General features: G+C 41.3%; 1 protein-coding gene and 1 pseudogene across 1 annotated transcript in view; one reads left to right on the top strand and one right to left on the bottom strand.

Moving 5' to 3' along the window:
* Window positions 1-26,024, top strand: part of CASR (calcium sensing receptor) — a 27,472-nt gene extending 1,448 nt beyond the window's left edge. Inside the window, exons 2-6 of the mRNA XM_077117560.1 lie at window positions 1,398-1,704; window positions 8,230-9,114; window positions 18,943-19,173; window positions 22,113-22,236; window positions 24,191-26,024. Coding sequence (XP_076973675.1) covers window positions 1,398-1,704; window positions 8,230-9,114; window positions 18,943-19,173; window positions 22,113-22,236; window positions 24,191-25,704 — 3,061 coding nt within the window. The 3' untranslated portion in view covers window positions 25,705-26,024. The remainder of the gene's footprint in view (window positions 1-1,397; window positions 1,705-8,229; window positions 9,115-18,942; window positions 19,174-22,112; window positions 22,237-24,190) is intronic.
* Window positions 15,354-16,043, bottom strand: LOC143647835 (V-type proton ATPase subunit E 1 pseudogene; annotated as a pseudogene).
* Window positions 26,025-26,524: the final 500 nt, after the last annotated feature.

Here is a 26,524-nt window from a genome sequence, read left to right as displayed (position 1 = left end):
CAAAACTTCCAGAAGGGGTCTAGCACTTTTCCTCAGTCTTCCTGATGACTGGAAAAATGAAAATGAATACTAGGGTTGTTCCAACAAAACTGGACTTCTGTTCATGTTCTAATGAGAGCTTGCCAATTTGACATTTTTTCTCATGAATGCGGAGAAACTAAGTGCAGAATTTCACTGATGTTGATTATATCTTCCACATAACCCATGTTATGTGGACAAACATCCTTTTTGTTGCACCATTCTGGACAGTGTTGAGGATGTGCCACATATACCTAAGACCAAGCAAGAAGCTTGCTCTGAAATAATACCTTTTAAAAAATTATATTTTAAAAAAGATGAAATTATTTTAGTAGTACAGATGATGTAAAGCAAAATCCTGTATTATCTTTGAATATCTTTGCAGATTTAAAATAAAATCAAACAAATAAACAAAAGAAACATGAAGAAATACTAGAAAAGATGACTAAGGGGAAGTGTCATTCTAAAAGTCAGAACAGGGCCGTTAAGAACCTGAATAATCTAACGGAGTATAACAGATCACATTTCTTACCTCCTGTCATTGCATCCAAGAATGGAATCCCACAATCTAAAGGGAGAACCTGAGGAGTTATGTTTTCTCCTTTGGGTGCTGCTACACTGATAACACACATTTATTGAGCCCTCACACTGAGCCAAGCCCCAGGCTAGTGAGAACCAGTCACTGACCCATTTCTCTTTGCTAATTTGCTTAACTTCATTTAAAAAAAAAAAAATTGTTTTCTTTGAAAACCAATGCATGTTCATTCTTTAAAAAAAAGAAGTGAATAAACTGGAAGTACACAATTTTAAAACTCATCATTCCACCACCCAAAAATAAACAGGAAATAATAGCTTTCCTATGAGTATTTGGTTTGGTTTGTCTTTAAAAATGAGATTTCTCATCTACCTCTCCCCTTTGACCTCCAGGCATGTCATAGTCTAAATTTGTGATTCTACAAATCTGAGGTTGTTTTTGGGCTCCCACATATTGAAATCCTAATCAAATTTGTATTTTCCTTGGTCCTTTTTTTTTTCTTTTTTAAATTCGAGTACCTGCCATTAGCTACTTCAGATTCTTTACTAGCTGAGGCAGATATTAGTTTTTGATGGTATTACTAGTAACAGCTTTCATTATTATTGCTCCGGAATTCTAAGAGAGGTTCCATGCTGAGAATGGACGTAATCGCCTCATGTCATCTTCCGCACAGCCACCCTCTGAGGTAGGTGCTATCCCCACTCTGCAGAGAGGACCTTGAGACTCAAAGAGCATAACATCATGAAACCAGGGAGTAATTGAGCCAGGGTTCACCCCCAGCTTTGCCCTGTCCTTACTCTAAAATCATTGACCACCATTTTGTTCAATTTCTTCTTTCTTCCAGGTATAACTTCCGTGGGTTTCGCTGGTTACAAGCCATGATATTTGCCATAGAGGAGATAAACAGCAGCCCAGCCCTTCTTCCAAACATGACACTGGGATACAGGATATTCGACACTTGCAACACCGTTTCTAAGGCCTTGGAGGCCACTCTGAGTTTTGTTGCACAGAACAAAATCGATTCTTTGAACCTCGACGAGTTCTGCAACTGCTCTGAGCATATCCCCTCAACTATCGCCGTGGTGGGTGCAACAGGCTCGGGCATCTCCACGGCGGTGGCAAACCTGCTGGGGCTCTTCTACATTCCCCAGGTACCCACCCCTGCTCAGATGGGACCCTGGGGGCGGGGGCGGGGGCGCAGGAGAGGAAGGCCTGCAGGGGGAGGGCCACCAGGGCCCATGCATTTTGATATTTTTCCATGTCTGGCTTTAAATTGGCTCAAAAGACTTTTTGGAAATGGGATTTCATCAGTGCACTGAATCATGACCATCTGGGATTTTCAAGCCAAGTACGACATGAGTAGTTCTAAAGGTCTTGTGCTACCACATAGCCAAAGCTATAAAGCTATAAATTCACACAACTGAACATGTTTTTTACCTAACTCACTTTTGTAACCCCATTAATTTGTGTATATAACCAAGTCAGTTTATTGGATTTTAAGTAAATTTTTCATTTTAGAACAGTTTTAGATTAACAGAATTATTGCAAAGACAGTATAGAGAGTTCCCATATACCAACAACCAGTTTTCCCATTAACATCTTACTTTGGTATGGTTTTTGCCACGATTAATGAACCAGTATTGATACGTTATTATTATTTTATTCATTCAGATTTCCTCAGCTTTCTCTAGTGTCCTTTTTCTGTTCTGATCCCATCCAAGATACCACATAACGTTTAATCATCTTATCTCCTTAGGCTTTTGTCGTGGTCTGACAGTACCGTAGACTCTCCTTGTTTTTGATGACCGTAACAGTTTGAGCTCTACTGATCAGGTAGTTTGTAGGACATTCCTCAGTTGGAATTTTTCTAAGGTTTTTCTCATGGTTGCACCAGGATAATATGTTTTGGGAGGAAGAGATCTGATCACATCAAATCAGATCTGATCACATCAAATCAAAGAGACATACTATCATTATGACCTTGCCATTGATGTTAACCTTGGTTGCCTGGCTTGATGGAGTGATTATCAGTCTTCTCTACTGCAAAAATTGCTCCTGTTTTTTCTCCTTTTCCATACTGCACTCTTTGAAAGCAAGTCACTTGACTTCTATCATCCACCATCCACGTAGGTAGTTGCTCAATTCTAGTACAGATGACAGCAGAGCCCACACCCCCGTGGGAAATAATTGTTTCAACTAGAGAATACAGTTATTATGTGTAATTCCTTTAATTCCCTGTTCATTAGTCTTACAGCCAAGTTACTTAGGTCAACTCCTTACTCTCCTCCCCACCCCCACTCCATTTCAGTGAGGTTGTTTCATATATTTAGTTTCTTTTGTCACATTCTGTATTCCATCCAGCCACCCCCCACCCCAACCTCCAAAATGATTTTTTTTTAATTTGCATTCATGAAAGTTTACTATTTGTGATGTAAAGCTCTGTGGGTTTTGAAAAATGCTTAATGCCTTGTATTCAAATTAGAATACCATACAAAATGATTTCATCACCCTAAAAAAGTCCCTGAACTTCAGCTATTCAATCCTCCCCTCCCCAACAATCCCAGCTCCTGGGAACCTATTTACCCTCTCTACAGATTTGATTATAATCAGTCACTATGTAGCTTTTGCAAGCTGGCTTCTTTGACTTAGCGATATGTATTTAGGGTTTATTCGTGTTTTTCATGACTTGATAGCTCATTTCCTTTTATCACTGACTAATATTTTATTGGATCCTTTTATATTTAAAGACACGGGTATAATTCATTGAAAAGCGGTTGTTGGTATTTTATGGGCTTGATTGCTTAAGACACAGGTTTTTTTAGCTAACGTAGGTTTTTATTCATTTAGCAAGCAGATACTATGCCTATACCACCAGATAAATGAGTAAACTCACCAATGATTGTTTTAACTTCTTAAAAAGTGACTTTAAAGTCATATAAACCCAGTTCAATGTCAACAACGTCGACTAGACTTTCACTACTCTTCCAAAATTCTTTTAAACATAGCTGTTATAAAACTTTGTATTCAGCTATTTATTTCTTACACCATTCCTTTGGTAAGTGAGTTTTCTTCTGCTTTTACTAAAAAGGAATGAGACCACATTGTTACCAGACAGAGACAGTAGATTCTTTGCCTGATGTGCTCAGTGACCAATTCCTGAGACGCTAACATTTTAAAGAGAGAGTTTATAGCCAGGCCTTTCAACCCCAAAATCTGTCTCCCTGAACTGCAGTAATTCTGATAGTTTTATAGTATCAAAAGATGGGCAGATTTTAGATCTTGAGCACAATGGCTCCAGAAAATATAATTAGAGGTGATCTAATTATTGAGCATGCATAGGTTAATTACATGCTTAGTCACCAAACATATGTAAGAAAATGGCAGCCTTAAAATGATAATGGGTGTGATTTTGTAGTATTATATTGAGACATAGGTGATTTATAGGTTAAAGTCTAAGCTACTGTGCATGTCAGCCAGGCCCATTTGGGTTAGATCCAGCTATGGTTATCAAGATCACTTTGGATTTGGGATGGATTAGTTCTGAGCTGACACAGGGCCCTTCATTAATAAACATTAGGGGCTGTCTTTAGTGATCACAAGACTCCAAAGTTGAAAAACCAGAGAAAATGGGTACAAGTGAGGGTCAGCCACAAGATTTCTACAATCACAAGGGCACAAGCCTAGACTATCATCAGAGATATAGAGGCTATACTCCCATCAGAGATCAAGGCAGCTGGATTACAGTTCGGAGATTTCAGGTATTGCCCCCTGTCAACTCCAATATACCCGCAAGAATAAAAGGAATATCTATATAATGATTCAGAAATTATAATCATCCCTTAAATCCTAACTTCTTGGTTACAACATAATGTAAATCCCACCTTTCAAAACCAAAATATCATGTTCTGATCCTATTTCCTTAAAGGACTCCGCCTCTCTAACATCTGGTTCAAAGTTCACCTCAAGAAGGAAGCAAAGCATATTTTCTCACAAAACGGGAACTTAATAAATCATTGTCATGCATGTTCTAGAAATGGAGAATATTCTATTTCATTCAACAAATGCTTATTAAGCATATATGAATAGGCAGTCTCCACCCTGTGGGAACTCAGCCTTGGTGGAAAAATGGTTGCGTTTTCAGATATTAGCAGTTCACCTGCTAATATCTGAAATGTTTTAAAGCACTTTATAAGTGCTTTAAGAAACATTTGTTCAAAGTTGCATATTATTTTCACCAAAAATAAAAAAAAAACAGCAAACTCTACATGCCATTTCAAAACCTGATCCACCCCCACCCCCAACACCAAAGCAAACCTTTTTTCATGTTAATGTTTATGGATGCATGACATCATTTTATAATACTGAAAAATTGGAAACAACCTAACTGTCCATAATGGGGGATCAACTCAATTGTGATACATCCCTGAAATCAAATTTTAAATTACATTTAGAAGCACCTTCGAAATCTTTTTTCAATGATTAATATTTAAAAGTCATGAGTACATTTGATGAATTCACATTTTTATGTTGAGAAGTCTGTTTCATGGGTCGTAGATGTCATCCCTTTACATACCCATGACTGACAACGGAGAACATCTTGTCATCGTTTCCCGGATCCTCACTTCAGGGAATTAAAGGTGCTTCCCATGGGGAAGCCCCCGCTCTGTCACTTTTGTGCTAAGGCGATCTGACAAAGTCCACATTCATAAATGTGAAGGGCATCTTTTAAATTTGACACATTGTGCAGTATTATTTTAAATACACACTTAAAATAAGCCGTTGTTACCCCAAGGCCAACAGGCACAAGATGTCATTGTCATCAGGGGAAGCAAGAGCATGAAGGGGAGGGTTTTGGTTCTTTGTGTTGAGACCTTGTCTACTGATTATCAGTCAAACCGATGTCAGTTTATCTACAGCACTGTTTCTCTGCCATGGTTGCTTGTTGGAATCGCTCCAAGAATTTTAAAAATGCGAATGCCTGAGGTCCACCGCCACCTGCAAAGATTCTGATTTAATTGGTCTGAGAGGCAGCCTTAGCCTCTGAGGTTTCAGCAGCTCCCTAGGTGATTCTAAGGTGTAGTCCTGGTTGGAAACTTCTGCCCTGAAGGGTGCGGGCCAAGGCCCACTGATGTTTCTTATGCCAGTTTCGCCACCTTGTGGATGGAATAAGCATACCACTTAGAACCAGTGTGGTTAGAACAATTTTCTGAATCATTCATAAAATTCTCCCCACTTACATTTAAAAAGTGTTTGTGAGCATTTAAGGTGTTTTTTTTTTTAAGTAGGGATGGACACCACTGTATTTGTCACACTTTTCTAGTTTATTTTCTTTTTTAAAAACTAGACAAATGTTATATTCTTTAAAAGAACCTATCCATGAGAGAAATTTTTGTTTTTAATTTGTAATTCCTTTAACACCCTTTTCGATCCATTTTTCAAAAGAAGATAAGGGAGCAAGTGATAGTGGATGGATTTACAGAATGCCCAGGTAAGACTTGCATTTGCTAAAACCTCATTCGACTTGTCAACAAACTATAACGTCTAAATCAATTACATAATTTGACCACCTGCTTCATGAACTTCCATGGTAGACTAAGAAGGTGCTTATCCTTATTCTGATAAAGGGACATTTTTACAATATAGTGTCCAAAATCAGAGCTCTCAAGAGAAAAGCCATGCTCGCCCTCAGCAAACTTGGCCCATTTGTTTTCATTGGCCAATGCCTTTACATGTTAATGTAGAAATTATTCATTGATAAGCAGAAACATTTTGGAAAAATTCATTTTAGAACACTGTACATAGAAAACTACTTGTTTCAAATGGTGAGAATTATTAGAAAGGCATTGCAGTCCATTCTTCCAAATTTCTTCAACCTGTTTTTTATGAGTTCAAAACCTCTCCAACAAACTGGAGAACAAGAGATATTAAGCACTCTTCATGACATAGCAGAAATTCCACTTAGCATAAAATCGTTCTGACTTTAGTTTTTCAGAAGAAATTGTCCAGTAACTTGGAAATTCCTAACTGGGGAACCACAATTCAGTGGACTATTGCAAATGGATGGGCCAAAACCTGCCAGGACACTGATCACCTCAAACTCTGGGGGGTCAGGAGGAAGCGGGGTGATCATAACACCCCTACAGGGTTGATCAACCCCTTCCATTTTACCCCATTTTCTACATATGCATGGTGTAAAATAGTCTGAGAAACTTAGCACTAACTGAAGCTTTACACCATATGTGGCTACTTCTTATTATCAAAGGGAAGGCTTCCTTCCCCTTGGGAAGAGTGGTCCCTGCCCATGCTTAGATGTAGAACTGGCCAGATTTTAATAAGTGGAAGCCAGCCAAGACAGCTTCTCCAGGGCTCCTGTTCAGCCTCTGTAAGGTTTTGAGATCCACATAAAAGCCTGTCAAGCGGACCTAGCCGTCACCTGAAATGAGACAGCAGAAGGCTGGGTGCTGGTTGAACACACTGAAAAGCCATGAGAGGAAAAGATGTTTTCCTGTTGCTGTTTATTGAGGTACACCATTGTTATTGTGGTGCATGGGAATTGAGCCTAATGGGTCCAAATGGCTAATTGAGCTTAAATGATAAACATTTCTCAGAAATGACTGCAATTGAGGTTACTTTTATCTAAAGCACATAGGAGGTGAGGGCTAGCAGCGGGGAGGGGGAGTAGATGGAGGGCAGGAAGAGAGAAATTAGGCAGAATAGGAAAAGGAAACTCCTGGGGCTCTCTGAAGAAGAGAGAGTTGTGGGTTATGGACCTAATTCCCGATTCCTCCCCGAGATGAGTAATGGACAAAGTGTGCATCACAGGAAAGGGGAAGTCAGTATGCTCAGACCAGAATCTGGGCTCAAAAGCAGATCCTGAATATGTGGAAATATTATAACCAACAAGGCAGCATAGAGAAGATGAGAAGAAACTAGAGAACCGTGTAGCAGTTCTCTTCTTGAAAGGAGACATTGATCCTACTGTGGGTGGGTTGATTTTATGGCCAGGCCCATTTTTGAAGGTAGAATTGTGAAGAAAAATCTAAAAGAGTTTATATGTGGGAACATATATTCGTGCATTCCCTAGGAATTTAGACATCCCTTGCACCCTTTATGCTAGATAACAGCCACTGTGATTTATTGAGCACTGCCATTTTGAGTCCGGCACTGTGCACATACTTTGTTACTTAATATTCATGAGAGTACTGCAAGGTAAGTATTAATATCCCCCATTTGATATTACAGATGAGAAAATGAGGCTTTTAGTGTTTGGGCAGATTATTCAAGGTCAATTCTATAAGTGGCAGAGCTGAGATTCAACCTCAAATCTGTTCTGCTTTGAAAGTCTAGCAGTTTTTCTCCTTGCATACTGCCTCCCTGTAGGGTTCCCCCTGGAGTACGTGCCCCTGCCCACTTTCTTACTTACACACATGTGCACAATGGGGTGGGCCTCTTGCCCTATCCCAACTCACATTAGGAATTAGAATCCTCCCCGTTGAACTGACAGTTGCTTGAGGGAGCAGAAGAGATTTTGATTGCCCTCACCCTTTCACCGTGTTTGCAGTGGACGCTGTGTTTGATCAATTAGATTCACAGATGTCCGGAAAGCAATCTCCACAACAGCCTTGGCGCTCCTCTGGCATCTCACTAGCTCAGTCTGTGTTCTTGGGTCCTTCCAGGTCAGCTATGCCTCCTCCAGCAGACTCCTCAGCAACAAGAATCAGTTCAAGTCCTTCCTCCGCACCATCCCCAATGATGAACATCAGGCCACCGCCATGGCAGACATCATCGAGTACTTTCGCTGGAACTGGGTGGGCACAATCGCAGCTGATGATGACTATGGCCGGCCGGGCATTGAGAAGTTCCGAGAAGAAGCTGAGGAAAGGGACATCTGCATCGACTTCAGCGAACTCATCTCCCAGTACTCTGATGAGGAAGAGATCCAGCAGGTGGTAGAGGTGATCCAGAATTCCACGGCCAAAGTCATCGTAGTTTTCTCCAGTGGCCCGGACCTGGAGCCCCTCATCAAGGAGATCGTCCGACGCAACATCACGGGTAGGATCTGGCTGGCCAGCGAGGCCTGGGCAAGCTCCTCTTTGATAGCCATGCCTGAGTACTTCCATGTAGTCGGAGACACCATTGGATTTGCTCTGAAGGCAGGGCAGATCCCAGGATTCCGGGAATTCCTGCAGAAAGTACATCCCAGGAAGTCTGTCCACAATGGGTTTGCCAAGGAGTTTTGGGAAGAAACATTTAACTGCCACCTTCAAGAAGGTGCTAAAGGACCCTTGCCAGTGGACGCCTCCCTGAGAGGTCACGAAGAAGGTGGTGGCAGGTTAAGCAACAGCTCCACTGCCTTCCGCCCTCTCTGTACCGGGGATGAGAACATCAGCAGCGTCGAGACCCCTTACATGGATTACACACATTTACGAATATCCTACAACGTGTACCTGGCGGTCTACTCCATTGCTCATGCCCTGCAAGATATATACACCTGCCTACCTGGGAGAGGGCTCTTCACCAATGGCTCCTGTGCGGACATCAAGAAAGTTGAGGCTTGGCAGGTAAGCCTGTAACCTTGAGAGTGTGCTCCGTGTAATGAAACAGAGTTGGACTAATTGAAGCAAGAAAAAAAAAACAGTTATCTCAAAAAAGCAGTATCTAAATGAGGCCACTAAAGGTAGCCTTTGGTTCAAATTGCCTTTTCAACTATCTGCACAATTGACTTTTGCCTAACCCCTTCTGAAAATAATTTGATAATGGATATTTCCAAAGAAGCGCTGAAATCGTTATCATAGAATAAGTGATGTAAGGCAAAACAAAAAACAGAAAGAAAAACAAAACAAAACAGGCATGCCTGGTGATAGAGCCTTATCAGAAGTCAAGTGGAGTTGAACTTTCCAGGAGTTGCTGGTACTGCTTTATGTTAGGGGCAGCTGAATTGGGTGCGAGTCAGTGGACATGGCAGGGAGATAAAATAATGTCGCTGAGGCCAGAGAAGAGAATAAGCCCTGAATCTTCCCTATACTCTCAGCACAGGATGTGGGCGAGAAACAGTAGGCTCGTTATCTGTATCCCGTGTTATCTGTGTGCACTAGGTCCTTTGTGCACTTTATTTTCCCTCTGTACTAAGAAGCTGTGTCACATGTAAGAGCTGAAAGTCCTAGACAAGAGGGGGGTTTCTAGTCTCTGCTCTTTGACTTAATTCAGCTGGTCCTCAGAGTGTGTGCCAAAGGGTGGTTCCCATTTGTGCTTATAATTAGTCACCATATGACTTTAAAATTCTTTAGAGGAAATACCCTAAAAGGCCAGAAGATGGGAATATTACCACATAAAAGGGAATGTCACCATCTATGTGTGTGCATATTATATGTACTTGCCCCTCTTTCCAGATAAAATGTCTTCATCAGTGTTTATTTTTCTTTGTGAGCCTGCAGTTCTCTTTGAGTCTATATATCAGGTTCTATATTACTTTCTATCAGCTTTTTTCCTCTCTCTTCCCCTTCATTGGTACCTCCATCTCTTCATATCCCTCCCTAAATAAAATAAATTGAAAGCAAATTATAATGAATTGTAATCTCAAGTAAAATTTTATATTCTCTTTTTTGATGGAAGTATTAGTTCCCACTTTTAAAATTCTAAAAGCAGAAGAGTGCTCTCTCTGGGGGGAAAGACCTAAACTATCTTTTAACTTGGGTTTCTTTTTTGCGGATAAGTGGTGATCAATTTAAATATTCCCATGCTTACTTTTAAGGATAAATGGTTTACACATCCACCCAGTTATGTGAATTGAAAGCAAGGAAGGTATTCGGCAGAAAATAAGGTATTCAGATGCTAAACTTACACGGCAACAGGCTAAAGGAAATATTAAACATACTTACAGAAATGGCTTAGTAAGCAAATAATTGGCTATTAAAGGAACAGGTACAATTTTTAAAACCCTAATATTTCAAATGATATCTACTTTCAACTATACAATTCAGTGGTATTAATTACATTCATAATGTTGTGTCACCATCACCACCAACCATCACCAGAATTTTTTTCATCTCTTCAAACAGAAATTACATAGCAATTAAGCATTAACTCCTCATTCGCTACCCCCACCCAGACCTTGGGTAATCTAGATTCTGGTTTCTCACTTTATGAGTTTGCATATTCTAATTATTTCATATTGGTGAGGTCCTACAATATTTTTCTTTCTGTATCTAGCTTATTTCACTCAATATGATGTCTTCAAGTTTCATCCATATTGTAGCATGCATCGGAACTTCATTCCTTTTTTTTTCTTGCCACGGGCAGGCACCTGGAAATGAACTCAGGTCTCCCGCATGGCAGGTGAGAACTCTGCTACTGAGCCACCGTGGCCCACCCAGAACTTCATTCCTTTTTTATGGCTGAATAATATTCCCTTGTATGTATATACCACATTTTTGTAATCCATTCATCTGTGGATGGACATTGGGGTGTTTGCAACTTTTGGCAATTGTGAATAATGTCTCTATGAACATTAGTGTTCAAATATTTGTTTGAGTTCCTGCTTTCAATTTTGGGGATATATACCTAGAAGTGGGATTGCCAAATCATGTAGTAATTCTATACCAAACTTTCTGAAGATCCAACAAACTATTTTCCTCAGCAGCTGCATCATTTTACATTCCCACCAACAATGAATGAGTGTTCTTATTTCTCCACATCCTCTCCAACACTTATTTTCCTTTATTTTGTAGTTGCCATTCTAGTGCATGTGAAAGTTTATCTCATTGTAGTTTTGATTTGCATTTCCCTAATGTCTAATGATGTAGATATCTTTGTACATACTATTGGCAATTTGTACATCTTCTTTGGAGAAATGCTCATTTCATTGAATTGTCTGTCTTTTTGTTGTTGAGTTGTACAAGGTGCAAATTTTGACTAGAAAATATTTCATGCTCAAGTCACTTTATTTACACACCTACTGTGAGGATGAAGCACTGTGCTGCTGTGAGGGTTAGGATTTGAAGCAAGGCAGAAAATAAAAGGTGTCATTTAAGACAAACCTTGAAGGGCAGGTAGCATTCATGGACATGGGGAAGGGCTATTCCTTGAAGAAAATGTCAAACACAAAGGTGGACACACACCATAAGGTACATGAATGTCAAAAACATGCTGAGCAAAAGGATCAGACTGAGTGGTGCATACTATGTGATTCCGTTTATATGACATTTATCTCTAGAGATGAAAACCAGACCAGGGGTTGCCTGAGGTTAGGAGTAGGGGTGAGGATTGCCTGGTAAGAGGTACTCGGGAACATTTTCAGATGATGCTAGTGGTGATTACATGATATTTACACTTGTCAGAAATCAGAACTATGCAACTTACTGCTCTTTTCGAGCAACTTCCAGCTATTACTCTGATGTCATTGCACTGTGATGATTCAAACTTCCCTTTTCCTCAGGAAAGTAGTGGAATTTTCATAATCAGTTTGTCCCATGGTTTTAATGTTTACTGAGTGTTAAATGTATTTCTACAACTGAAAACATGACATGCAAAGTCTATTCAGTTACAGCTTTCAAAGGACATATTTCCCCAGAAAGATCCAAGACCCTCCTTTTTCCTTTACAAAAAGTTAACATTTTATCCTGTGAAAACTATAGTGCTTCTAAAATGTCTTCCTTTCCACTCTTAAGTAAATCTTTTAGCCCATCTTAAAATAAATTACGCTATTGTTTCCTCGTTTGTTTGTTTTAATCTAGAAGGTACTTTTTCTTTTTTAATCAGAACACAAAAACATAAGTTACAGTTACACCTCTGTAACTGTACAACACAGAAGGAGAAACTGTGTTGGCCATGGTTCCATAGTGACAATTTTTAGGATTTCTTACTTTTTATATATAAGTGTAAGTTCCCACCAGTTATATAAAAGCTTTAATTTTTGTGGTCCTTAGTGAGAAGTCTTTGAAAATGTGAGTCCTAAGCTTTTTACTTTATCTGAAAGTTCTCATTGCTTGTTTGTTTGCTTATTTTTTGTTTGAATATAGAACTTAGATCTTCCTGTTTTCAGCCTGAATCAGCATAACTCAACCTGTTTGCATTGGCTAGAACTTCCAAGAGAATGTTGAATTAGTCCCTGTCTTGACTCTGATTTTAGAGGGAAAGTATTTGTCTTTCACCATTAAATACGATGTTAACTTCAGGTTTTTCATTGATGCCTTTCATTAGGTTGAGAAAGTTGTCTTCCATCCCTAGATTGCTGAGAGTTTTATCAGGAATGGAGGTTGGATGTTATCAAATACTTTTTCTATTATCTATTGAGATGACATATGTTTTCTCTTTTGTAGTGTGTTAATGTAGCCGAATGTAGAACAACCTTGAATTCCTGGGATTAAACCTCACTGGATCATGATTTATTTTCTTTTTTGTATATGGATGGATTCTATTTGCTAAAATTTGGTTAAGAATTTTTGCTTCTATGTCCATGAGGGAAATTGGGCTGCAGTTTTATTTTCTTGTGATATCTTTGGTTTTGGTCCAAATAAGGCTGGTATCATAGAGTAAATTGAGAAGCATTGCTTGCTCTTCAATTTTCTGGAAGAGTTTGTGTAGAATTGATAGTACTTCTTTTTTAAATGTTTGGCAGAATTCATCATTGAAACCATCTGGACCAGTTTTCTTTTGGGGACAATTTTGGACTACAAATTCAATTTCTTCAGTAGCTACAGGGCTTTCCAATGATCTATAAGTCAGCTTTGATAGTTTCTGTCCTTCAAGACTTTTTCCACATCATCTACATTGTGTGGAATTGGCTACAGTTCCATTAATTTTATTGAGCTTCCCAAAGAATCAGTTTTTAGTTTAGTGATTTTCTTTATTATTTTTCTGTTTTCTATTTCATTGATTTCTGTTCTGATCTTTATTGTTTCCTTGTTTCCACTTTGAGTTTAATTTGCTCTTCCATTTTTAGCTTCTTAACTTTGAAACTAAGGTCACTTATTTGAGACCTTTCTTCTTTTCTAATGTGGATATTAGTGCTATAAATTTCCCTCTAAATATTGCTTTAAAAAAGCAATATTTAAAAAATATTGCTTTAAAGTTGCATCCCACAAATTTTGATATGCTATGTTTTCATTTTCATTCAGTTAAAAAATATGTTCTTTCTTTTTCATTTCTTCTTCAACTGATGGATTATTTAGAAGGGTATTACTAGTTTCCAGTACCTGGAGATTTTCCAAATATCTTTCTGTTATTAATTTCTAATTTAATTTCAATCGAGTCAAAAAAAAACATACTTTTTATGATTCAAATATTTTTAAATTTACTGCAACTTGTCTTATGACCCAGAATATGATTTATCTTGATAAATATTCTGTATGCCCTTGGAAAATATATGTGTATTCTGCTATTATTAGGTTGAGTGTTCTATAAATGTCAGTTAGGTCAAGTTGATTGATAGTGTTGTTCACGTCTGTTTTTTTTTTTAATTACATCGGGGGGATTTTTTTCTTCATTAGAGAATTTATGCATTACAGAACAATCATGCATAATATACAGGATTCCCATACACCATCCTATTATTAACACTTAGCATTGGTATAGAACCTTTGTTGCAATTGATGATAACACATTTTCACCATAATGGTACTATTAACTATAGTCCATGGTTTAACTTAGGATTTGCTGTTTGTGTTGTGCAGTAAATCCACCACTGAATTTTGAGTCTTGAGTCTATCACTAAATAATTGGACCATCTTAAAGAACTGAATTTGCTGTAACAGAGTTTTTCTTTTGCACCTCAATTCCTTCCCCGATGAGGCTGCTCTAGAGAGAAATCACGTCCCACAAGAGGGGTCAAGTCTATTAACAAAATGCCTGATCCAGAAGTTATGGGCATTAGTCCCCACCTAACCTAAAATTCAGATTAAGGAGGAAGAAGATGGTACTAAGATAGTGGCCTCTTTCTCTGGTAAAATGAGACAGAGTCAGACAGACCCAAATTAAAATTCTAGTTCTGTCATGTATAAACTGCAAGACCTTGGGCAGCCCCTAGCAGTTATGTGAGGAAAAAATAAATGGGGATTGGAGAAAGAAAAGGCGCTTGTGAAAAGAATTAGGCTTAGCACGCAGTAACTTCCCCAAGCCCTTAGTTTCCTTTCTTCGTTGACTCTGCTTAAGCTAATAAAATACTATCTCAATTAAGTTGTAAATTTTTGTAGAAGACAGATAATGGAAAATGGGTCTTTTCTCAGTATCTCAGTAAGGACTTTTGTCTTTAAACCATTAACTTGTAATGCCTTGCAAAAAAAAAAAATAGATCCACATAAACTTTTTGTTTTAATAAACAAAGCTCATTTTCATGACTTTGATTTTAAATCAGGTTTACACATAAAGAAAACTTCTAAGCTCAGAAGGGTTAACAGTGAAGTTACTACAGCTAAAAAGGATGCATGCCCCACAGGAGTTTTAAACATAAAGACAAAATTCCAGATATATCTCTAGACTAGATTATAAGAGCTAGAGAAGAGTGGAAGACTCGGGCAAGTTCATGTAATCTCCAACCAATTCCTTCACCTCCATGCTGCAGGACAAACTGAGAGTTGTATTAGTTTTAAATGAGCTAGAGGTAAGGTCCTGATCATTTTAAGTGAAACTTTCTCCACTGCTAACAATTAGGCCAAGGGCATCCACTACAGAAAGGCATTCTATTGACAAAACCATAACAATATTAGGACAGCAAAGAGGAAGTCACATAGATAATCTTAGTTCTTCAAATATCAGAAACTTGCATATTACAGCAACAGAAGATGGAATTCCATCTCCAAAAGGCTTAGTCCAAAAACTTCCTGTTGGCACTTGCACCAAACAAGGCTTCCTGTACGTCTCGCATCATTTGCTGGGCTATGAGATCCAGCTGGCTTTCTAGGGTATTGGAAATCCTTATTTTATGATCTCCAATATAGATCTCAACACCACTAGCTATATCTTCAAGCAAGTAGATCTCCTGATCAATTTTCACACCCACATCTTTTTTTTTTTTTTTTTTTTGATGGCAACTTTGTACATAGGAATTGCTTTGTGCACCGCAGCCTTAACCGGAAGGAAATCCTGTTTTCTGCAATGAATAATCATTCAGGGCTCCAGCAACTGGTACAAACCCTGGAGTCCATCCAGCAGCACTTGGTACCTGGTTTGTATCTTTTGCCACCTTGCTGAGTCTCTGCTTTGCTTCATTTAGTAGGTTTGTAATAAGGTCATCTCTGGCTCTGAGGACTTTGAGCCTTGTTTGATTCATCGGATTGGACATATGAATTTTCTTTTGCTGCTCAATCTGCTTTTCTTTCTTCTCATAATATTCCTTAATCTTCAGCCTTTGGGTTTGCACAAGTCAACTTTTCTCAATGTTGAACTCTTCTTCTGCCTTTACATCTATTTCTTCTGCTTTCTCATTAGCTTCTTGTTCAATGAAAGCCATCATGTGCTTAATCTGCTTTTGCACCTCAGCATTGCTGAGGGCCATGGCAAAAGCAGTGCTAACCTGGTGGGCAAGAAAATCAAGTTTAGATTTGAAAAGAGCAGTGGAAAGAATGGGAGAAGAAAACCCCTGTTCAAGTCTTTACTGATATTCTGTCTACTTGTCCTTTCAAAAACAGATACCATATTCACCTTATTTTTCTCATTTCTCCTCAGACTGGTGAAAATTTCACCATGGACATCACTAGTCCACCTAGCAGTGCTGGAAAACTACACATTTAATATGTGTTCAATAAACCAAGCACTCAACATAGCTTGAGCAACCACTAAAATGTAGATCCTCTTTAAACCACTGCAGATATAGAGAGGAATAAGACAATTCCTGCTTTAGAGGAGCTTGCTCTAATAAATTGTGGGCATGGAATTTCTAGCCACAAAGATCGAAGGGTGCTTCCTTTTCCAGATAAAATGCTTGCATTGCTCCCTCTTTCCTTCTGCCTAGCAGCTCAGGCTGGATTTGTCATTTTTCATTACTCAACTCTGGATACCAACTACCCTAGTGGATACCTACTTATCAAGGTCCCTGCTGCCGAACGTCAGCTCCAACAATGAAATCATCATTGGATTTTTAAAGATATCTTTTCATATCTTTTAATTCTTAACAGCTTTATTGAGATCTGTAATTCACAAACAATATAGGTCATTCATTCAAAGCCCAGTTCAGTGATCCAACCAATCCAGTGGTTTTAGTATATTCAGAGTTGTGTAACCATCACCACAATCAGTTTTAGAACATTTTTCACCATCTTAAAAAGAAACCCTTTAACTATCACCACCAACCCTCCCCCCTATTTCTTCCCTTCTCCCCACCCCTAAGCAACCACTAATCTACTTTCTATTTCTATATATTTGCTTCATCTGGATATTTCATATAAATGGAGTCATAAAATATGTGGTCTGGGTGGTGCGATGGTGGCTCAGTGGCAGAATTCTCGCCTGCCATGCCACAGTCTCGGGTTCATTTTCCGGTGCCTGCCCATGGGAAAAAAAAAAAACAAAAAATGTGGTCCTTTGTGACTGGCTTCATTCACTCGGCACAAGATCTCCAAGGTTCATCCGTGTTATAGCATGTATCAGAATTTCATTCTTTTTTCTGGCCTAATAGTATTCCATTGAATTCCATTTTATGTATCCATTCATCACTTGATAGACATTTGGGTTACTTCTACCTTTTTGGCTATTGTGAATATGCGGCTATGAACATTCACATACAAGTTTTTGTGTGGACAACTGTTTTCATTTTTCTTGGGAACGAGAACTTCTGAGTCAAATGGTAAACCTATTTTTAACTTTTGGAGGAACTGCAAAACTGCTTTCAATAGTAGCTGCACAATTTTGTATTCTCACCAGCAGTGTCTGAGGGTTCTGATTTCTCCACATTCTCTCCAGCACTTGGTATCTTATGTCATACTTCTTGGATATGAAATCTAAGCTCTTTTGCCTCAGCTCCTTTTTGTCTTTCTCTGTATTTTCCCATTCTCTAGTACATCCACACTTGAAAAGTTGATGTCTGAGCTGCCCCTGTAACACATCACATTTATTCCTAAGTCAATATCCTTGCCCTCACTAACCTCACCTTCCTTCCCCTCTGTCTTTTGCCAAACCCTGATGATGCTTCAAGCCCCATTGACCATTCCAGCACTTTTGAACTCCATTTCTTCTGAATTTCTCAGTTAATACCCTGTATTAGCCCTTAACTTAATATTTCATCTTGCACTATTTGCTAATTCATCTGCTATCTATATTTTATATTTTGTCACCCTAATCTATATGTAGGCTCCATGACAGCTGGATTACCATGCCTTGCATTTCTGCAGCCTGGTTCAGAACACATATGCATTTTCTATAAATATTTTCTGGTTGATTGATGCCAATAGTATATAATCCTAGTCCTGTATTTATAATGAGTTTTTTAATGAAAACTTTAAAAATGTAATTTTTGATAGTTTTTGTGCCCTCAAGTTAGCATTGTGGTGGAAATCTCCAATTCGTGCCAATAGCAACACAAGTTTACAGCAATTGAAGACCTTCAAGTCATTTGTTTGTCCAGTCTTACCAGTGTTGCAAATGACCTTTTAATCATGAAATGGTCTTGTTCCAGCTTCTCTAGATATTCTCCCACTGATGTCTGAAGGGTTTCATTGCAGAAAACCCACAAACAGAGAAAAAGGGAAAGGGCAGCTTGCCTGGCACGTTAAGAACCAGAATTGAAACTTGAATAAGAGGAAGAAAATTGATGCTAACCACTCTAGTTTAATCTTGCATGCAAATGATGCTTTTAGAATTATATTTAGTTAGAAAATATTACTGACTTCTGACAAACTTTTGCCATGGACATTCTAAACAATTTATATTGGAAGCAGGTGCAGTAGCAAAAATGACCATATTTAAATCCCAGCTGTAGCACTTACCGTTGTATGACTCGGGCAAGTAACTTGACCCCTCTATGCCTTGTGTTTCTCATCTGTAAAATGAAAATAATCCTAGTACCTACCCGGAAGGTTGTTGTGAGCAGTATGTGTATTAGTGTTTGTCAAACATTAGTACAGTGCCTGACAATATGAAGTGTAAATAAATGTTAGTTCCTACCTCTCCATTCTTCTTCTCTCCTTTTTCTGATGACAGAATTAGCATGACATACGGAAAGAATAGTGGAAGCTGTGTGGTATGGATAAAATGTTTGTGCTGACAAGTAATTTTAGGTCCCTGGCGCCAAAGTATGGAGAGGTTTGGAAGCTACCTAGAGATGTCCTACCTGTGGGAGGTAGGAGAGGCATGACAATGGCACGGAGAAGGGTGCTCATTACTTTTCTGTATACCCTGCATAGCCATCTGTGGCAGCCTTGTGGCTTGAACTCAGAATATTCATCTCTGTTCATCTTTAGGTCCTGAAGCACCTACGGCACCTCAACTTTACCAACAATATGGGGGAGCAGGTGACTTTCGATGAATGTGGGGACCTGGTAGGCAACTATTCCATCATCAACTGGCACCTCTCCCCGGAGGACGGCTCCATCATGTTTAAGGAGGTCGGGTATTACAATGTCTATGCCAGGAAGGGAGAGCGGCTCTTCATCAACGAGGAGAAAATCCTGTGGAGTGGGTTCTCCAGGGAGGTACGTGCTGTCCATCAGAACTGCATATGTCTCCACTGCAGGCAGGAGCCTGTGCTGGCCTTTGGGAGGGCCTTGGGCTTCAGCACTGGACTTCCAAAATGAGGAGTCCGTTCCCTCAACTCAATTCTGCATTTTCAGGGCTCATGTGAAATCCATGAGAATTCAGTGTAGAGAGGAGAGAACCTGAGCCCCATGTCTTCTTAATACATTAAAACAAAATTTTTTTTTTTTTTGCAACCTTGACATCCTCCGCAGCTAGCAACAGTTCCTTTGGCTAAGACTTTCCCCAACCACAGCAAAATGTTTGAGAAAACATAAACATCACTCAAGGCAGTGGCTCTCAGCTGAGGGGATCCTACCTACCTTTGGTGGGGGGACAAGGGAAGAGGGTGGTTTTTGGATTGTCAGGATGATGGGGAAATGCTAATGGACTTAGCACTTGGGGTCCAAGCATGCTGAATATCCTGCATATGTGGGACAATCTTGCATAAAAAATTGTTGTCCCTCCCCCAATGCCAGTAATAGCTACCTAAAGACACTCGAGTCAGAAATAGAGTTGGACAAAGAGGCAATCCTCTTTAGGAGTGAACAGCTAAGATGAGTCAGTCCCTGCCTGTTCTACTCAACTCTCCACCCCAGCAGGGCTTTTGCACTTCCTGATTTTACTCCACTATCACTTGCTCTAGACGTCTGAGCCTGTAAGGGAACAATTTTGTAGGACGAGGCAGAGAAGGATTGTCCCCAAGGCAAAAATAGGAAAGAGGCAAGAGGGGTACTTAAATTGCATTTCTCTAATTTAAGTCCATTCAGTCATCCCACTTCTGTCCCCCATTCATGCACCCTCACCAGTTCAAGCAGCATTTGGCCTTCCCGGGAATTTCTCTCAGATGTTTTACATTTCTGGAATTCTTTGCTTCTCTCTGTAGGTTTTCCAGGGTTGATTTTGCTGAGAGGAACCAGAAATCTAAACTTATATATCATCTCGGCAGGAACTGGAAAGCCAAGTACACTTTTTAAGACCATGGCTTTACCTTGAAAATGACTCCTTGATTTAAATAGAGTGAAAAATAGTTATTATTGTGAAGAAAGAAATATGTCTGAATTACCCTGGCACCCTGGAGAGGCCACGTGATAAAACTCATTTGGTATATGCTCATCCTTATAACCAAGGAGAAATCAGGCTCACATTATGAGCGATACCCTGCTCTGTGGAAGCCTGCCAGTACGGCCTCCCAGTTCCCCTTTCCCATGAGCAACGTGGCCTCAGAAACACCCATCTTTATCTAAAGTTAAAAAGATTTCTAAAACAATCAAGCACTGGACAAGTCCATAGAACCCGTGGTTCTAGAGAAACTCTTTCAATCATTTTTCCCCCCCAAACAAGGAAGAACTCTTTGCAGTAGCACCATGCTGAGTCACATTGGCGCCTAAAGCCAGTAACACCGATCCTGTCTTTATTTTGATTTTTGATATTTTGTGCATCACAGATTTGCTTTGCATCAATTTTGATTTTTTTTAAATATTGCATTGAAATATTATTCTTCTTGACCTCTGGATTTTTGGGTGTCCCCTTAAATTTTGCAGCCAAGACAAAAGCCTCACTTGTGTCACCCTAGTCCCAGCTCTGCTTTGCAGTGAAAGGCAGGACTGTGAGCATAACATTAAGTTTAAAATTCCAGGCATCTCTCATTCGTCAGTCTTATTATCAAATAAGACCCATCTGATAATGAGCCATCACCCAGCCACATGTTTAGCAAAGCCTAGTAATCAGGATACAACTGCCTGTTTTGTTTCACACTTGGCCAAACCAGGTATCCTGCTAATGGGCTTAGGGCAACAGCACTTAGTAATCGAAGATTAATGTGATTAATTACATGCTTTTGCGTTGCCTTTCTGAAATTATATCATAAAACTGGGACTTCATGGAGTAGTATTGACACAGGGAATCAGGAATGACTGCAGCATGTACATACACCTGATTTATGTTTGAATCCAAGACTAGCACCGAGATGAACATTTACTTATCAGGGCTACTGCTTTAAAAATTCATGCAACACACACGCAAAGAATTGCGGATCATGAGCCCAACCCTTAGCAATCCTTGAGCATCACGTGTTAGGGGATAAAAGCTCAGCAGCATCCATCCTAGTGTAGAGATTCACATATGGATGGGGTCCCGCTTATGGCAGTTTCTCTGACACACGTCTAAACAAGTCAGAGCTTGGAGAAACCCAGTTGGCACATGGGCTGTCCCCTTTCTAGTGCCTGAGCCTATCCTGCACAATCCAGTCATTGAGTGCAAAAGAACTAGAAAAAGCACTGAACTAGGAGCAGAGGAGTCTCACTCAAGGGGTGACTTTAGATAAGTTGCCAACCTCTCTGAGTCCTGATTTCCGCCCCTGAAAAGTGGGAATCACCCTGTAAAGCCTAAAATAAAACTGCAAGAATGACAATTCTTGCAGAGTTCAGAGTCTCATTTCCAAGCAAATTTCCTCTCATCTCAGCACGTCCCCACGTGACTGTCACTGTGTGTGTGGGTTCATGTCCCTACAGCTTTTACTTTGTCTCAAGCTTTTGATTCCATGTTAGATAAGCAGATGTCTTATTCTGGGGCCTGGAGGGATGGGTTGGGGAGACTATGTAAGCAGGTGTTTTGGTCACTGTGTAGATTCCCAGCAATTAGTCATCCTAGAGTCCTAGAGATGTGTCAGTGTGTGTGTTTGTGTGTGTTCGTGGATGCCCAGAGGCATTTCCCCCTTTCACAGAGACAGAGAGCACAGACCTTTGGACCTTCCTCTGCCTGGAGCCTGCCCGGAGCCTACCACACCAGTCCTTGTGCCCAACCCCTACTCCCCCTTGCCTATGGCAGCCCGTCTTAAAGGCCTGTAAGACGGAGCCTGAAGCTGCAGCCACTCACGCTTGTGCTCTTTGTCCTCCAGGTGCCCTTCTCCAACTGCAGCCGAGACTGCCTGGCAGGGACCAGGAAAGGGATCATTGAGGGGGAGCCCACCTGCTGCTTTGAGTGCGTGGAGTGTCCTGATGGGGAGTACAGTGACGAGACAGGTAGGGGCAATAGCTGCGCTTGGTCCACTTTGGGGGCCCACGGTCAGTGAGGCCCTTGGAAGGGCTGGGCCAGGCTGGTACTTGGCGCAGTTTCTCATTTAACAAGGATATGTCTGAGCATAGCACTGAGCACTGAGCGGGGGATAGAAAAGGGATGTTAGATGTTTTAATTCCATAAAACTTATAAACACACCTGTCTTTTACTCTGGTTCTGCTCTCCTTTATATTTTTCCTTTTTTATCATTCAGTGGCCTTGAGTAGACAAAGCTCTGCCTGTTCCAGGCTCCAGAGTTAAGAGGCCATGATAGCTTGCCTGTTTGGTGCTTGGCATTGTACAAGTTTCGAGAATTAAACAAGTTAATATTGATAAGGCACATGGTAAGTTCTAGGTAAATCTTTGTCAAATAAAATCTTCATCGGCACATTGACAGCACCCTATAAATATTAGCTGTGATCGTTATTCTGTCATTATCTCATCCTATCCTCACCACTGTAATGGCGTGCAACTTCCATTTTACAGATGAGAAAATTCAGGCCCAGAGAGGTTAAGGAAGCTAACAAAAGTCACACAGCTAGTAATTGCAGGGTCAAGATTCTCATCCAGATCTCTGACTGCAAAGTCTAGTCTCCTTTCACTTCCCAGAACTGCTCACTGCCTGGGACATTATGAGACCTAATAAACATTTGTTGATTAAATGTGTCTGCAGCCTCCCTCATTAGGAACCCTTACATGTGGAGTGAGGAAAGCACAGACCTACGCGTGGGCTTCACTGCCTTGATTTAAGAAGAAGTCTACTCTGGCCGGGCATATCTACAAAGCCCACCCATATATCCAAAATAAGTCAGACTGAGTTTGAATCATTCTATGAGATCATGCCAGACCTCCCTGGTGTTCAGGGCAGCCACCCGTCACCTCTTCAGCAAAGTTGCTAATTCTCTGCTACAAATCTCCAGCTGGTATTGTTAAAAGAAATATGTTCATCCTTCCCACCAACATGCAAAAGGGAAACCAATAATAGGACCATCAAAAGCGCCTGAAATTAGCCAAGTAAATTATTAAATGTGTCAGGTTCAGCATAATTTTTGGTAGTTTTTACAGTTTGCTATAGCTGCTGGAATGCAATATACCAGAGATGGATTTGCTTTTATAAAGGGGATTTATTAGGTTATAAATTTACAGTTGTAAGGCCATGAAAATGTCCAAATTAAGGCATCAACGAGAGGATACTGTCACTCAAGAGACGCCGATTGCTTCCAGGATTCCTCAGATGCATGGCAAGGCACATGGTGACGTCTGTGGGCCCTTCGCTCCTGGGTTGGTTTCAGAATGGCTCTCTCAGCTCCTGTAGGTCCTTCTGGCTTCTGCTAGGGCATTCTCTTTCTTCAAGCATCTGTGGGTTCTCTCTTAGCTTGTCTGGGGCAAACTCTGGATTTCACCTCTTAGCTTAACATCTCCCAGGGCATTTTCTGTCTCCAAGAGTCTATGCAAAATGTCTCCCTCTTAAGACCCACCGTGAATGGGCAGGTGTACATCTCCATGGAAACAACCTAATCAAAAGGTCTCACCCTCTATATAGCTGAGTGTCAATAATGATTTTGACAGATCACAACTGATACATTTGTTAATTAGATGATAAACTCATTTTGAAGCTCACAAATAAAAAGATTTCACCCCCACTTTGTTGGGTCACATCTCCATGGAAACAACCTCATCAAAAGGTCCCACCCAACAGTAGGCCTGCACCCACAAGATCAGATTAGAAAAACATGGCTTTTTGGGGGTACGTAACTGTTTCACGCCAGCACAGTAGTGTAAAAATCACAATTATCTCACCAATTAAAAAACGAAGTGGCCACATCCAGTACCAAGTGTACTCTGACCAGCACAGACACACACGTGCATATTATAATCTATGCCACACAGGAACTAACACTTCACTGGGACATTTTACAGATGCAAGTGCCTGTGATAAATGCCCTGAAGACTTCTGGTCCAATGAGAACCACACTTCTTGCATCGCCAAGGAGATTGAGTTTCTATCGTGGACAGAGCCCTTCGGGATCGCACTCACCCTCTTTGCCGTGCTGGGCATTTTCCTGACAGCCTTCGTGCTGGGTGTCTTTATCAAGTTCTGCAACACGCCCATCGTCAAGGCCACCAACCGAGAGCTCTCCTACCTCCTCCTCTTCTCCCTGCTCTGCTGCTTCTCCAGCTCCCTGTTCTTCATCGGGGAGCCCCAGAACTGGACCTGCCGCCTCCGCCAGCCGGCCTTCGGCATCAGCTTTGTGCTCTGCATCTCATGCATCCTGGTGAAAACCAACCGCGTCCTCCTGGTCTTTGAGGCCAAGATCCCCACGAGCTTCCACCGCAAATGGTGGGGACTCAACCTGCAGTTCCTGCTGGTTTTCCTCTGCACCTTCATGCAGATCGTCATCTGCGTGATCTGGCTCTACACAGCGCCCCCCTCAAGCTACCGCAACCATGAGCTGGAAGATGAGATCATCTTCATCACGTGCCACGAGGGCTCGCTCATGGCGCTGGGCTTCCTCATCGGCTACACCTGCCTGCTGGCTGCCATCTGCTTCTTCTTTGCCTTCAAGTCCCGGAAGCTGCCGGAGAACTTCAACGAAGCCAAGTTCATCACCTTCAGCATGCTCATCTTCTTCATCGTCTGGATCTCCTTCATTCCGGCCTACGCCAGCACCTACGGCAAGTTCGTCTCCGCCGTGGAGGTGATCGCCATCCTGGCGGCCAGCTTCGGCTTGCTGGCGTGCATCTTCTTCAACAAGGTCTACATCATCCTCTTCAAGCCTTCCCGCAACACCATCGAGGAGGTGCGCTGCAGCACCGCGGCCCACGCCTTCAAGGTGGCCGCCCGGGCCACACTGCGCCGGAGCAACGTCTCCCGCAAGCGATCCGGCAGCCTCGGGGGCTCCGTGGGATCCACCCCTTCCTCCTCCATCAGCAGCAAGAGCAACAGCGAAGACCCCTTCCCGCAGCCGGAGAGACAGAAGCAGAAGCAGCAGCAGCAGCAGCAGCAGCCCCTGGCCCTGACCCAGCAGGAGCAGCAGCAGCAGGCCTTGACCCAGCAGCAGCTGCAATCGCAGCAGCAGCCCAGATGCAAGCAGAAGGTCATCTTTGGCAGCGGCACGGTCACCTTCTCGCTGAGCTTTGACGAGCCCCAGAAGAACGCCGTGGCCCACAGGAATTCCACACACCGAAACTCCCTGGAGGCCCAGAAAAGCAATGATACTAGACACCAGGCGCTCCTCCCGCTGCAGTGCGGGGAGTCGGGCTCGGAACTGACCATCCAGGAGGCAGGCTTGCAGGGGCCCGTAGGTGGGGACCACCAGCCGGAGCCGGAGGGTGCCGAAGAGATGTCCCCGGCGCTCGTAGTGTCCAACTCACGGGGCTTTGTCATCAGTGGCGGAGGCAGCGCAGTCACGGAAAACATACTGCATTCCTAAAACGGAAGAAGCCTGGTTCAGAGAGAACCCAGAGATTCCGACAGGGATGAGGATGCCCCAGACTCCTCTCCTCTGAGGAAGGAGGGACAAAAGACACATCGAACACCTCGATTTTAGTTGCACTGTTTTAAATGACAGTGAATTGATGAATGCTCCATTTAAAATTGAAAGAAAAAAAAAAAGCTGTGTATTTCCTTGTCGGATTTGCCAGAGTATTGAAATTGCTGTAATCCTACTTGCCATTCACCCACTCCCAATTTTCTTCGCTGCGCTATGCCTCCCGACAGCTCAGAGGCAAAACAAGGCTTTAAGATACCCCCTTCTCCATCTCTGTCTCTCTCTCCCTCTCCTTCTCCTTCCCCCTCTCTCTTTACATATTGAAATGTCTGCCCTGAAGATCAATCATGGACAGCCTGACCCAATGGAAAAAGCATGCAGATTGACAGGACATCAGATTTGCCACCACTAGAATGCAGAGTCTGAAAGACAGAATGTCACCGATGCTGCCTTGACCATGGAAGGAACTTTAAATGTTCAAAAAAAAAAAGTAAGGTGAATGTGTCCCTCCTATTTATGAAAACCATGAGATATTTGGTCTCCTACTTGCTGCTGCTGTTGTGTCGCCTTGAAGGTTAGCGCTCCTCCTGTACTAATAATATATCTGGTGTTGTCCAGAACGTGGTAGTAATGCCATGTTTAGATTCCAGGATCACAAGAATCACCTCAAATTGTTGGGAAAGGACTGCATGCATCCAATGAGCTGTATCTGTAATTAATTTTACTGTCTGTAGCTTTATCCTTAAGAAAATGCTTCTATTGT

Source organism: Tamandua tetradactyla, chromosome 10, assembly GCF_023851605.1.
Source record: "Tamandua tetradactyla isolate mTamTet1 chromosome 10, mTamTet1.pri, whole genome shotgun sequence".
Taxonomy (NCBI): domain Eukaryota; kingdom Metazoa; phylum Chordata; class Mammalia; order Pilosa; family Myrmecophagidae; genus Tamandua; species Tamandua tetradactyla.
The sequence above is the reverse complement of the archived record's forward strand: the minus strand, read 5'-3'. Positions and strand labels throughout refer to the sequence as shown.